The 16042-nt window shown below is 34.6% G+C and overlaps 1 protein-coding gene across 1 annotated transcript in view; it reads left to right on the forward strand.

Annotated features, from left to right (window-relative positions):
• The window catches only part of CRYGS (crystallin gamma S), a 45887-nt gene extending 30262 nt beyond the window's left edge, over positions 1-15625 (forward strand). The window contains exons 2-3 of the mRNA XM_053690235.1: positions 12810-13052; positions 15275-15625. Coding sequence (XP_053546210.1) covers positions 12810-13052; positions 15275-15547 — 516 coding nt within the window. The 3' untranslated portion in view covers positions 15548-15625. The remainder of the gene's footprint in view (positions 1-12809; positions 13053-15274) is intronic.
• The last annotated feature ends 417 nt before the right edge of the window (positions 15626-16042 follow it).

Below are 16042 nucleotides of genomic sequence, written 5' to 3' on the forward strand. Positions count from 1 at the left end.
CTGGAAATTTAAAACCTTACATATACACATTCTACTTCTGCCTTGTCCTGTATCTGCAGTTTTTTTAGGACCAATTCTATGGGCTCTCTCGATCATAATGGGTAACCTTGATTGTGGGACACCCAGCCTCTGCGGTAGTAATACAGAAGTGAATTTTAATAGATCATCAAATTCTGCAGATTCCGGGAGACCCACAATTCTGATGTTATTGTGTCTTGCCCGATCTTAATAATTTTAGAATCCTGTTGAGAAATTATACTTTCTTGAGTACTGACTTGATCTTCCAAGTCGGAAATCCTATTTTCCGCCTCTTGCATTCTATGTGAAAACTGCCTTACTTCTAAAGACAAAGCAGTAATTTCCAAAGAAATAGAACCCAACTCCTTTTTTGATCACATCAAATTGAGGTCAGAATAAATCAGTCAGAATAAATCAGACAATTGTGTAATTAATGAATGAGTATCAGCCATGTTGCCCACTGCCGAAGTATCTAAACTATACTCGGGGACTTTAGTTCTTTTATCTTTAATTTTACTCGGCATTTTGGATGAAGAGGATTTCCCCTGTGATAAAAATGTATCCATAATTTTTTACGTGATAAGTGAATGTGCCAAAAAACACACGTGAGAAGAAAAAAAAAGGAAAAGGGAGGAAACCCTTCCCTTCCTATGTGAAAATCAGGTCTCTTGGTTTTTTAGGAGTATGCCCCTAGCGCATACAAAGTGAAGAAAAAAAACACACACACAAAACAAAAAAGGGGAGGAGGGAACCTTACCCTTCCTATGTGAAAATCAGGTCTCTTGGTTTTTTAAGAGTATGCCCCTAGCGCATACAAAGTAACACAAAAAAAAAACACAAAACAAAAAAGGGGAGGAGGGAACCCTTCCCTTCCTATGTGAAAATCAGGTCTATACCAGTGGTTTTCAAACCTGTCCTCAGGCCCCACTAAAAGGCCAGATTTTCAGAATTACCTTGGATGAAAACAGGTTAATACCCATGTTTACTAATCAGCTGATTATTTCAACTGAGCTCCAGTTCAGATATCCTGAACATCTGGCCTGTTAGGGAAGCCTGGGGACAGGTTAGAAAATCCTTGTCCTACACTTAGCTAATCACCTTACACAGCTTTGTATCATTTACAAAACACTATTTAAGAAAAAAAGGGGGGGGAATCTTAAATCAGATTGCTCTCAAAAAGTTTTTCCAATACAGAAAAGAAATGTAGAACATAATTCAAGGGACATTCCGGCCGAAAATTAAATGCATTTTGAGTTTTAAATTGCTATGCAACAGCTTTCTATTCAACTTTTTTTTACATTTATTTTGTGGTATGATATTTCAATCTCATTAACTTACCAAAAATGGTTTTAAATAGCATAACTCCCCCACCACTTTCCTTTTTAGAGGAGCCAATCAAGAATGGTTTCAGGAGTAGATACGACTAGTCACAGAGAGTTTGTTAACAAAACTTTTTTTTTGCAGTATCTTATTGCCTTTGCTGAAGCAAATTAGGTACAGATATGTAGTAGGTTTAGGCTTGTGAAATATCCAGTGTGCACTTACATTTCTCAGAATTGAAAAACCCAAAGTTATATAACAATAAAAGTGGGCAAAATAAATAATACAATTATACTACAAGGTTTTTTTCTACTGCACAGAAAATAATTCAACCAGAATTGCATAATTCCATCAGAATTACAAATAATATAATCAAGAACATATGACGTGTGCACTCATCAATTTTATATCATTATGCATAATGTTTTTTTATGTATTGGAATTGCCGTGAATTTAATTTGAAATCTCTGCAAAAATAAATACAATTAATTAGAAAAGATCTAATTTTAGTGTATTTAATTCTTTTAGCAAAGCTTATCATTTATCTAAAAAAACAAATCCTGCAGACTATAATGACGATTTGAGTAGTCTTCACAGACTTTTCTAAAGGATTACAGAATAGCTCATAACTGGTTTATAGTATACTCTATTGTTGGGTTAGAGTATACCTCTTTGTAGTGTTAGAATATACCTCATTAGCATATAATTTTGTCCTTAAAAAACCCACTAACTAATATGGTTAGAAGGAATCAAGTGGTGTTTTGTAATATTTGTGAGGTGGTACCATAGCTGCAGATTGTGGGGGGGGGGAGGTCATCTTTTTCATTTATTTATTTATCATTTATATGACTTATTTAAATCCTCATTTTCACAAAATTACCTTTCTTTTTGGCAGTTGACACCTTTGATAAATGGCGGTTATAAGGTATTGCTTAGCACTATACAAAAAAACCCCATTGTTAAGTATACAACAATCAAATTCACAGTTTTAACCTTGTAAGAGTGAAAAATGGTCTTTAATTAGACAGAACTGATCTACAATAATTGTGTAATCTTTATTCAGACTTGTAGTATTTTCTATTATTAGTGCAGATGTGTATCTTTTTCTGTTACACATTTCTACTACTGATATGAAAGCTGATGGACTCAGCAAATCAAAAGATCAATCAATTGTAAAGTAATGAACATCCCAGAGTTAATAGTGAATAAAACTGCAAACGAGTCTTTCATTCTATAATCTGCCTTATTTTTCTGGAAACTGACAATTCTGTTAAAATCACTGACTCATTTTTGGATCTCGTTCTCATGACAAAGCAGTTAAGCTGTAAAACAGAGCTCTATAAAAGAGGGAATCAATGGTGCATTCAGAGCACTTGTTTCTGGAACTCTTTAACATATAAAGCATAGAAAAATGTCGGGGCTGAAAAAGGTAAGGTTAACTCAAATCATTTGAATTGAAATCAGCTTTATTTTAGTTTATAATTTATACATTAAAGTTTTGCCAAAGTAGTATAGCATTTAAATCTTGTTAATAGTATTAATGATACATTTGATTGTGATTGTGAAGTTGCAATATTTTGAGATGAGCATATTATATTATAAGCATTATGTTTAGATGATGTTGCTATAGAAACACATAAATATGCAACTTAATATTAAATGTGAAATGTACATTTTTTGCTAAAACAAATAGCTAAAAGAATTGTAGTTTAATTAGAGCGGAAAAGTTTCTTCATGCTTTACATTATTATAAGAGAACTGTGTAATGCTCAAATAAATCATCTCTGAGCAATAATAGAAAAAATGTTTGTTATTTTCAAAATGCATAAAATGATAATGACTATGGGCTTATGGGCTATATTACAAGTGGAGTGCTATTTATAGCTCCCGCTCGTGTGTTGCCTCCGCTAGAATTAAGCTTTCTGTACATGTCGTGTTGCGCATATATTACAAGTTGAAAGTAAAAAGTTTTTGTTCGCGCACTAACCCGATGCACGCCGAAAGCAAAAGTTAGAATATAACAACTGCGTTAACGTATTCCCTCATAGACTTCAATGAAGCACGAAAAGTGGAAAAATAGCCTAACACCCAAAATGTTGCGCTAACCCAATCATGTTTAACCAAGTGCACTAAGCCAACATGAAATACGAATATTTCGCATTCCAATTATTTATGAGTCTTATTGGCTAAAATGCAAGTCTGTCAAAAGAACTGAAATAAGGGGGCAGTCTGCAGAGACTTAGATACAAGGTATTCACAGAGGTAAAAAGTATATTAATATAACTGTGTTGGTTATGCAAAACTGGGGTAATAAAGAGATTATCTATCTCTTTAAATAATAAAAATTCTGGAGTAGACAGTCCCTTTAAAGCCCTTTGAAGTCCTTTTTTTCTAACACCTGAGACCTCATATTTTTGAGCCCTTATAACTTTTTATGATCATTTAAAAAAAAAAAATAATAATCTTAGATCGAGTTATTATGAGTGTAACTGTACTTTTAAATCTATGTTTGATGAGCTTTGTTCAACTTTTTTGTCCAGTGTCACAGTTAAACAGAGCTCTGAGGTTGCTCCATCCCGACGCGCGTTCAATTAAATTGTGCTTGAACGAACGCATTTACTTTCAACTTGTAATACGAATGCTACTTTCGACACACACAAAGAGCTGTGATCAACCCCTTATCACACACGCACAATAGTTAGAGCACCACTCGTACTTTAGCCATTTGTATCTAATTATGCACTGCAGTGATAAAAATCAAAACCCTCCAGAAGCTAATCACCATACTAAATAAGAGATCTTCTTTATTTAGCCACTGAACACTCTGGATTTAGTAAAAGAAAAAAATGTGCCTGTCCCACACTTTCTAGGAGGTCAAAAGTTAAATTCTGTAACCTGCAAATGCTGCAAGTTAAGTAGCTTGTTTAGGCAATTTGCAGCATTTTTATGAAAATTGGTTACAGAGTTTGCAAGAAGCTTTTAATACCCCTTTAAGACCAGATCATCAGGTGATTAGAAGTACATTATTTAGCAATATTGTATAAAGATGTTGCCAATATATGGGCACATAGTTTTTATCTACATTGGATAAAGGTGAAACCCACAGCTCCTTAAAGAGAAAGTAAACACTTTGCATAATTAAGCAATATATAGTATAATATCAAAGTATAACAACTTTGCCATATACTTTAATTAAAGGGACAGTCTAGGCCAAAAAAAACTTTCATGATTCAGATAGAGCATGTCATTTTAAACAATTTTCCAATTTACTTTTATCACCAATTTTGCTTTGTTCTCTTGGTATGCTTAGTTGAAAGCTTAACCTAGGAGGTTCATATGCTAATTTCTTAGACCTTGAAGGCCACCTCTTTTCAGAATGCATTTTAACAGTTTTTCACCACTAGAGGGTGTTAGTTCATGTATTTCATATAGATAACACTGTGCTTGTGCACGTGAAGTTATCTGGGAGCAGGCACTGATTGGCTAAACTGCAAGTCTGTCAAAAGAACTGAAATAAAGAGGCAGTTTGCAGAGGCTTAGATAGAAGATAATCACAGAGGTTAAAAGTATATTAATATAACTGTGTTGGTTATGCAAAACTGGGGATGGGTAATAAAGGGATTATCTATCTTTTAAAACAATACAAATTCTGGTATAGACTGTCCCTTTATGTATTTTGCCCCTTTCCTGTAAATTAAGACTTCACAATAACGCTCCCTAGTTTTCAGTTTATCTTATCATTTCTACTGAACCAACAAAATGGAGAGTGTGACAAGTCCAGTCATTGGCTCCTACAAATAAGGAAAGTGTAGTGTGGCTATTGAAAACAAGTGCATCAAACAAGGTGTTAATCTATTCTAATAAGGCTCAGACTGTTTATATTTTAATCTGTTAGAATGCTGCCTACAATGTTGTATTTACAAGGTGTTTACTGTCTCTATGGAAAGTCTTTCACTCATAGAAAGAATGGGTGAGATACACAGAACATTATAGTAACACTAACATGATAAATATAAGCCCTTTATAAAATTAGATCATTATAACATTTCACTTACAGAGGAAAATGGTTACTATAAATTAACTAAGGGATAGGAAAGTCAAAATTAAGCTTCATGATTCAGATAGAGAATGTATTTTTAAGACACTTTTAAATGTATTTCTATTTTCAAATGTGCTTTGTTCTCTTGGTAGCTTGTTGAAAAAGAATACGTTCATATCCTACACTAGTGGGAGCTAGCTGCTGATTGTTGCCTTCACAATATTGTCTCTTGTGATTGGCTAACTAATAGAGATGTGTTGTTTCGGATATTCTGAGAAATTCATTTCCCCAAATATTCATTGGCTGCTCTATTGGATTTTCGATATGATTAAAACAAAACAAAAATCAAATTTTCGTTAAAACATTTACATTTAAATGTAAATGTTTTAGAGCTACACGGAGAGCACACTAAGGTAATATTAAGCGCTAAAAAATAATAAAGGAGACAAATGAATACTGATGATTTTTGTCAGCATTTTTTCATTTTCTTTATTTTCGTTGGTGCATTCATTCGGAATTTTGTTTAGTTAACCCCTTAATGACCACAGCGCTTTTCCATTTTCTGTCCGTTTGGGACCAAGGCTATTTTTACATTTTTGAGGTGTTTGTGTTTAGCTGTAATTTTCCTCTTACTCATTTACTGTACCCACACATATTATATACCGTTTTTCTCGCCATTAAATGGACTTTCTAAAGATACCATTATTATCATCATATCTTATAATTTACTATAATTTTTTTATAAAATATGGGGAAAAATGGAGAAAACCCCCCAAAAGACCCCCCAAATCTGTTACATATCTATAACCACCAAAAAACACCCATGCTAAATAGTTTCTAAATTTTGTCCTGAGTTTAGAAATACCCAATGTTTACATGTTCTTTGCTTTTTTTTGTAAACTATAGGGCCATAAATACAAGTAGCACTTTGCTATTTCCAAACCATTTCTTTTCAAAATTAGCGCTAGTTACATTAGAACACTGATATCTTTCAGGAATCTCTGAATATCCATTGACATGTATATATTTTTTTTTTAGTAGACAACCCAAAGTATTGATCTAGGCCCATTTTGGTATATTTCATGCCACCATTTCACGGCCAAATGCGATCAAATACAAAAAAATGTTCACTTTTTCACAAATTTTTTCACAAATTTTGGTTTCTAACTTAAATTATTTACAAACAGCTTGTGCAATTATGGCATAAATGGTTGTAAATTCTTCTCTGGGATCCCCTTTGTTCAGAAATAGCAGACATATATGACTTTGGCGTTGCTTTTTGGTAATTAGAAGGCCGCTAAATGCCACTGCGCACCACACGTGTATTATGCCCAGCAGTGAAGGGGTTAATTAGGGAGCATGTAGGGAGCATTTTGGGGTAGTTTTAGCTTTAGTGTAGTGTAGTAGACAACCCCAAGTATTGATCTAGGCCCATTTTGGTATATTTCATGCCACCATTTCACCGCCAAATGCGATCAAATACAAAAAATCGTTCACTTTTTCACAAATTTTTTCACAAACTTTTGGTTTCTAACTTAAATTATTTACAAACAGCTTGTGCAATTATGGCATAAATGGTTGTAAATGCTTCTCTGGGATCCCCTTTGTTCAGAAATAGCAGACATATATGGCTTTGGCATTGCTTTTTGGTAATTAGAAGCAGGGCCGCCATCAGGGGGTGACAGGGGTGACTCCTGTCAGGGGCCCAATGAGCCAGGGGGGCCCCATGAGGCAAGAACTAAAAAAAAAAAAAGATTTTTTTTTTTTTTTTAAATTTTAGCAGCCACCAGTGGGTTCTACAGCAGAGTGCTAATTGAGCATGGGAAATGTTATTACAAGGAGTATTTCTTAGTGTGCACTAAACCAGTATGCTCAGTGTGAGACAGACTTGGCACTTTGTACAGTGTGTGCCTGAGTCAGACGACAGATCACTTTCATTTGAAGAGGAGGTAGGACTTACTTAGCAAATGTTTTTTATTTCTTTGTGCAATTTTGGATTGTAACTTCAGTGTGGTAGTAGTTGTATGGTGGGGCTAGGGGTCCATAAAAACACATTTTTTTAGCAGCAGTGTATTTATGATTATTTGACAATGCTGTAGAAATTCTATATTGAAAACCATGCAGAAATGTTTCCTCCTCAATACACAAATGGTAGATGCCCTTTTGGCAGATATGCATTTTATATATATATATATATTACATTCCAGTTTACTGCCCCTTTATGCAAGGTCTTTCCAGATGCAAGGAGGCATTTTATCTAAGATTTTTACATCTGCATAAAATTTTATACTCTCAGACTAAGATTGCTCAGTGTTTGAAATGAGACAGTTTAACTTAAAACTGTTCAGTTTACACTACAGCTGACTTAGTTTTGAAATACATACCAACAAGCCTAAATCCTGCATTTAACCAGATCTAATGGTATGAGTACCACAGCTTATGGTCCCACCAAGACCACATAGAGTACAGCATTTTCAAAATCCATAAGTACAGCTGACAGATGGGAAAATTTGTACACTATATTTTAAGTGGTGCTCTTGGTTGGGGAAAATGGGAAAAAAGCAAACAAACATGTCAACCTTTTAAAGGTACTTTTCTTCATCTAGCCATCTACCCAGCTCATTAATGTACAATTTTGAATTCACAGAATTATTTTTGTTTGCACATTTACAAATATGATTCTTTAAAAAGTGATCTCTTAATTTCTGCATTTTTTTTTATCATGCATGTCACACACTGTTGATTTAGGGGATACAAGGTGCATAAATGTTTCCTCCTGTGAGTGTTTCTGTGGGTGTATGTGTTTATGTCTTTGTGCTGTGGTTTGTGTGTCTATGTGTATGTATTTTTTATCCTTGGGTCTCTCTGTGAGGGTGGGTGTGTATGTCTTTGTGCATTTTCTGTGGATGTCTGTGAGGGTGTGTGCATATGTCTTTGAGCTTTTTCTATGGGTGTTTCTGTGAGGGTGTTTGTGTGTATGTATGTATGTATGTGTTTTCTGTGGGTGTCTCTGTGAGGGTGTGTGTATGTCTTTGTGTGTTTTCTGTGGATGTCTCAGTGAGGGTGTTTGTATGTATGTCTTTCTGTGTTTTTCATGTGGTTGTCTCTCTGTGTGTGTGTGTATGTCTTTGTGTGTTTTCTGTGGGTGTCTCTGTGTGTGTGTGTATGTGTGTATATGTCTTTGTGTGTTTTCTGAGGCTGTCTCTGTCGGTGTTTCCTTGGGTGTATGTGCAAGTTTGAGTTTGTGTGTGTGTGTCCATTGTCTGTTCCTTTTTAGGACATTTTGACCTTACTACTAATTATTCACATCTTTCTACAGACTTTGAGACTAACAAGACCTTTCTGGAAGTAACCACTCCACCATGTAACCTTTAAATTATTGTTTAGGCAGTTCAGGGCCCTTCCTTTCAGCCACTGCATGCTGTTGTCATAATTTAGTTGTCATCTTCCTTTACAAAAAGATAATCAGAACTCCATATTTTGTTTTCTAAATCTCCTTTTTTTACAAAACTGTAGTTTACCTCATTACTTGTCAGGTCAATGTAAACAAGTGCTAAGTGTCTGTTTGGGTTTCTGTGTCTGAGTGTGTTTCTTTGCGTGTCTGCTAGAGTATCTATATGTGAATCCTTATGTGTGAGTGTGTTTGTGTGTTTTAGTGTATGAGTGTGTCTGTGTGTGTGTATGTTACTACCTTTACAACATTTCCAAGTTTAAATGGACAATTAAGAATAAAGTGCATATACGTTTTAGTCACTTGGTCAAAAATTGCACATGTCAAAGGAGGGGGCCCTGATTAGAAGGCCTCTAAATGCCGCTGCGCATCACACGTGTATTATGGCTAGCAGTGAAGGGGTTAATTATGTAGCTTGTAGGGAGCTTGCAGGGTTAATTTTATCTTTAGTGTAGAGCTCAGCCTCCTGAAACATCAGACCCCCTGATCCCTCCCAAACAGCTCTCTTCCCTCCCCCACCCCACAATTACCCCCAGCCATCTTAAGTACTGGCAGAAACTCTGCCAGTACTAAAATAAAAGGTATTTGGCCTTTTTTTTAAAAAAAGCATATTTACATATGCTGATGTGTAGGATCCCCCTTAGACCCCAACCTCACTGATCTCCCACCAAACAGCTCTCTAACCCTTCCCCTCTGCCTTAATGGGCGCCATCTTGGGTACTGGCAGCTGTCTGCCAGTACCCAGTTTAGTAAAAAAAAAAACTTCCAGATCCCTTAGATTCAATTTTGCTTAAAAAATTATTAGTTTTTTTACTTTTAACTTTATTTTTTTTCTGTAGTGTAGCGGTTCCCACCCGCCCCTGTAGGTCCCGCCCACGATCCCGTCCCCCTCCACTCCACACAGAGCATCGATGGCCGGCCGCCCACCCGCCACCCACGTAAGCTCCCACCCACCAACGATACCGGCCATCGATGTCCGGTGCAGAGAGGGCCACAGAGTGGCTCTCTCTGCATCGGATGGCCAAGGGGGGTTATTGCAGGATGCCTCCATATCGAGGCATCACTGCAATAACCGGAAAGCAGCTGGAAGCGAGCAGGATCGCTTCCAGCTGCTTTCCAGACCAAGGACGTACGCCACACGTCCTCGGTCATTAACTGTATTTTTTTGAGGATGTGTGGCGTACGTCCTTGGTCGTTAAGAGGTTAAAGGGACAGTCTAGGCCCAAAAAAACTTTCATGATTCAGATAGGGCATGTAATTTTAAACAATTTTTCAATTTACTTTTATCACCAATTTTGCTATGTTCTCTTGATATTCTTAGTTGAAAGCTTAACCTAGGAGGTTCATATGCTAATTTCTTAGATCTTGAAGGCCACTTCTTTTCAGAATGCACTTTAACAGTTTTTCACCACTAGAGGGTGTTAGTTCATGTGTTTCATATAGATAACACTGTGCTCGTGCACGTAAAGTTATCTGGGAGCAAGCACTGATTGGCTAAACTGCAAGTCTGTCAAAAGAACTGAAATAAAGGGGCAGTTTGCAGAGGCTTAGATACAAGATAATCACAGAGGTTAAAAGTATATTAATATAACTGTGTTGGTTATGCAAAACTGGGGAATGGGTAATAAAGGGATTATCTATCTTTTAAAACAATAAAAATTCTGGTGTAGACTGTCCCTTTAAAACGAAACGATTTTCGTGACGAAGGTGCAGTTGAGTTCAGCTAGCTGCCAGTAGTGCAATACTGTTCCTTCAGCAAAGGATAACAAGATAATGAAACATATTTGATAATGGAAGTAAATTGGAAAGTTTTTTAAAATTGTATGTTCTATCCAAATCGTGAAATACACTTTTGAGGTTTTTTGTCCCTTTAATATAACTGTATGTACATCTCAAATTTACAAAAAAAGCATGATTTTTTATTTTAATTTATCTGCTAAAAAGGCAAAATCTCAGTGGCCATAGGTGGCCCATGGGCCATAGTTTGTGTGAAACTGATTTATAAGAATCAAACTATTACATTTTAAGATGATGTTTTGACTGTCTTGGATATTAAAAACCAATTATCTCACAGCGCTTCATCTAATGGGATTCCTTAAGCTCCTTGGGGTGAGGGAACCTAGCTGGCCCTAAACATATAAAGTGAAAATAATCAATATCCAAGGAGCGCCTAATAAACAAGACTAAGGATACATACTTAAAATGGTGACATTTATTTAACCAACAAATAGACACAGTTAAAAATAGATACAATTAAAAAAGCATTAGTAAATGAATACAATTAAATACAATTAAAAACATGGAACCATGTAATTAATAACTAGTTGGGACAATACAATATGTTAATCCTGTATGTTCAAATGTTAAATTAGTAGTCCAGTTGAGACTGTCCGATTAAAGATTTTCTTCCTAATTCAATGTGAAGGGATAGATGACAATAAATCCTTGAGGGATAGTGAGTTCCTTTCCAAAGTTAGTGAAAAATTGAAAACATTTTTTAATTTTTTTTTTAAAACGTGTGGGATAGTTGTGGAAAAATAAAAAATTAAAAAATTATTAATGGTGTGAAAAATATATCCATAAACAAATATTCATAAAAAACTGTGTAATACGTGAAGCAAACAATTGTGTTTTGAAAAATTGTGTTTTTGAAAATATGTATATAAGGGGTATGTGTCAGTAAAAACCAAAAATTAATCAATCGATAATGTAGTAGTCCTTCTTGGTGATGAATCCTCAAAGTGTGATTGTTTAAAAAGCTGGGAAACACAATTGGAGAGAAGATCCGGTTTTATCCAAAATCTATCCCCTAAGGTATTTATAGTATTAATTATTTCCACATTATTTTAGCTTATTGTACTATGTTGTGTCTTATCTAGTCACAGGATTAATACTATAAATACCTTAGGGGATAGATTTTGGATAAAACCGGATCTTCTCTCCAATTGTGTTTCCCAGCTTTTTAAACAATCACACTTTGAGGATTCATCACAACAAAGGACTACTACATTATCGATTGATTAACTTTTGGTTTTTACTGACAGAATACCCCCTTATATAGATATTTTCAAAAACACAATTTTTCAATACACAATTTTTTCCTTCACGTATTACAGTTTTTTATGGATAATTTTTTATGGATATATTTTTCACACCATTAATAATTTTTATTTTTTTTATTTTTTATTTATCCACAACTATCCCACATGTTTTCAAATTTTTCACTAACTTTGGAAAGGAACTCACTATCCCTCAAGGATTTATTGTCATCTATCCCTTCACATTGGATTAGGAAGAAAATCTTTAATCGGACAGTCTCAATTGGACTACTAATTTAACATTTGAACATACAGGATTAACATATTGTATTGTCCCAACTAGTTATTAATTACATGGATCCATGTTTTTAATTTTATTTAATTGTATTCATTTACTAATGTATTTTTAATTGTATCTATTTTTAACTGTGTCTATTTGTTGGTTAAATAAATGTCACAATTTTAAGTATATATCCTTAGCCTTGTTTATTAGGCGCTCCTTGGATCTTGATTATTTTGTCTTGGATATTAGAAAAGGCCACAAAGTAATTTAACTATGCATTTACAAGTTGTCTTTCAATCCCATTAAATAAACCCATGATCCAGTAGTCAAGTCCAGTAGTAAGTATGTTTTAATATGGTGAGTGTTGTGAGTGATTTAAAAAAATTATCATATTTTATTCTGATGCTAAATCAATTGAAGTCCAAAAACTGTTGTACATTGGGTTTGTATGTACTCCCCACAACACATTTTAAGAATTATTAAATAATTTTCTTGAAATGTTAAAAAAAATGATTCACTATTTCATTTTGATTTATAAAAATCAAAATGAAAAAAGTTATAAAAATGCTTATATTTGTGAAATGCTATTGTTCCAAAGCAAGCCATTTAATTTTCACTGTCATATTCAAGTTTTATGTTAATGTTGAGTTTATATTTTAGATCACTTTCTATGAAGATAAGAATTTTCAAGGTCGTCACTATGAGTGTAATGGTGAATGCCCTGACTTTCACACTTATTTAACTGGTTGCAACTCTGTCAAAGTGGAAGGTGGACCATGGGTTATATATGAGCGCCCCAATTATAGTGGCATCATGTATGTGTTGACTTCGGGGGATTATCCAAACTACCAGAAATGGATGGGTCTTAATGATCGCATCAGTTCCTGCAAGGCTATCCATGTAGTAAGTATTCAAATATTAGTTTTATAATTTATCTTTTTATGTGATACAAATAAGTGTATTTACAAGGTATAGAAGAAAAAGCAGTAAACTAGTAATATTTAGATCATAAAATATTTAGGCACACAAGAGGTAAATCATAATTATGGCTATAGAAAAAGAGGAAAACGCTGCACTCTCTGTTTTTTATTTTTTTTATTTTATTGCAATATCAGAAAAATTACATTATGACAAGCAAACAAAGTTTGGGTCTTCGCATACATAGTTGAATTCAACATGGTATATCCATTTTGTAGCATTTGCAATACATAACATTGATAGTACAACTCTAATTGTGAAAAGATAAAATTACAAAACAGTGAAACATATCCAATACTAACTACCAATGAAATAATATAACAAAAGAGAGGCAACATTATAACAGAGACCTTGGAATTATAAAAAAGCAATCACATTATTCTAATTGCTTTATATATTTAAACTTTTGTGATAGTACAGTGTAATATGTCTTAATATTACATGTATCACAAAATAATATATACTAACTTAAAATTTCTTCCAAAAATTATTCTTAACGAAAATGAGATATACCTTAACTTTCATTAAGGTAAAAAACCCAACCTCTCACTGGTTAACACTCCTTCGAGGAGAGCACAAGAGGGGGAAAAAGGAAGGGGATGTGACCCCAAACTAAATACTCTCTCTCTTTTCCTCCACCCATTTACACTTAAAATATATTTTATACTGTGTTAAAAAATATGGTTAATAAACTGAGACTTATATAACAGGGCCAAAAAATGCTTTTGATGGTTTTTTAATAAAGGAAAACCATTTTTTACAGAATTTCTTAAGATTATTTTCTGTAGACATACTAGCATCATATTGTTCTATAATAGCCAGTTTATGCATTAGTTGTATAAGTTGTGTAGTACTTGCTTCTCTATGACATTTCCATTTGTAAGACTTAATTCTCTACTCATAGGGGTCTATTTATGTAGGTGCAGACAGACATGATCCGCTATAGAGAAACATGTCCACCGCACATTAATAAATGCAGACAGCATACGCTGTCTGCATTTATCATTGTACCAGCAGTTCTGGTAAACTGCTGGTGCAATATCGCCCCCTGAAGATTTGCGGCCAATCGTCTGCTAGCGGGGGGTGTCAAGTAACCCAATTGTATTCGATCGGGCTGATTGCTGTCCGCCATCTCAGAGGTGGTGGACAAGTTAAGGGGCAGCGGTCTTAGGACCGCTGCTTCTTAACTTCCGCTTCAGTCGGTACTGAAACGGAGAGGGTCGGAAGCAGCATCCGCAGCTTCATAAATAGACCCCCTTATCTTGTCTACATTTGTCTCCAAAAAGAAGAAAAATAAAATTTTCTCAAGGATAATTCTGTCTTTTAAGATCTTATTTCCCAATAACTATCTCTATGCCAGAACTTCTATATTTTTGGACAGTTCCAAAACTTGACTGAGATCAGCCATGGGAGAATTACATTGTGGACAATTAATAACTTGCTGCATATAAAAACTATTAATTTTAGCATTTAGGTGATGTAGAAACGATTAATTAGTTTAAGATGTGAATCCCGGCTAGCGGTTGCAATTGTCGCTTTTGCATACTCTGCATAAGATCTTTAGTATCCAGAGTTTCTACGTCTTGTTGCCAATTGTCTACTATTTTTTGCAAAAAAATTGATGATTGTAGACGCAAGTTATACCAAAATTTAAGTGGTTACCTGCCTTATATCTTATAAGACCTGTTTTGATCCCTATATGCTCCCATTCAAAATTAAAAATTTTAGTAACTTTTAGAAACTAGTGTCTAACTTGTAGATAAGCAAAGTCTGTATTTACCAAATTAAACTTGTATTCAAGATCCTCAAAAGAAATTTTGATTTTGATTTTTGTTTTATTTTAAGTTTAATGAAATATGTGCATGATACATGTTTACCAATCTGAGTCTCTGTATGCTACCTCCAAAACCAACTACATTGCAAAGCGACAGAATATGGGGTTATAATATAAAGCATATTTTTTATATAGACATTTTGTTGGAACCAAATTGCTCTATTCCTATTTTCAGTTGCATGTGTCTTTAACATCTTTGAATAAAATGTAAATATAAAACCTGCATTTTCATAAAAACAATTGTTTTTTTAATCTTTTACTGTAATTTACTTAAAAGAATGTAAAAATGTAATCTGCTTTCAATCTTTTCTAGCCTGCAGGAGCACAGTACAAGATACAAATATTTGATAGGAATGACTTTGAAGGCCAGATGTTTGAATGTACAGAAGACTGTCCAGCTGTAATGCAAAAATTCCATATCAGAGAGATTCACTCCTGCAAAGTGTTGGATGGGGTGTGGGTATTTTATGAGCACCCAAACTACAAAGGTAGACAGTACCTTATAGAAAAAAGAGAATTCCATAAACCAGCTGAATGGGGAGCAGTCTGCCCAGGGGTTCAATCTCTTCGTCGCATTGTGGAGTAAGAAAAAAATATCCAAGCTGGTGTAATTTATTTATTGTAAATGGCACGATAACAATAAAAACTTGTGTGGTAAAAATAATTTGCATCTTTGTCTGGTATTTTTTCACGTTTTTGTTTAGTAAACATAGGCATCTAATAAAAATGTGTTTAACTATTTCTCTATGCTAGAGCTGTTTGGCCCTCATTGGATTTGAGACTATTTATTGAATACCCTGCCTACCAACAAGCTTACCCATTCTTACCCATTCATCTATCTATCCATTCATCTATAATATTATCTGTTTCCTGCATATTATTAGGCATTATTATATAATGTGAAAAGGATAAGTGTTGCCCTGTATTGGTGCATGGGTACTGTGTGTTTACCCAGTATTGGTGCCCAGGGTGACCAAAGCATACACAGGTTCCTGTAATTTATTTGAGAACTGACACGTCCTGTGCAGTCCGCAATCACCTCCCCACATGATGTCCCTGCCCACTCTGCCCAGCCCAGCCT

This window comes from Bombina bombina, chromosome 1 (genome assembly GCF_027579735.1).
Source record: "Bombina bombina isolate aBomBom1 chromosome 1, aBomBom1.pri, whole genome shotgun sequence".
Lineage (NCBI taxonomy): Eukaryota > Metazoa > Chordata > Amphibia > Anura > Bombinatoridae > Bombina > Bombina bombina.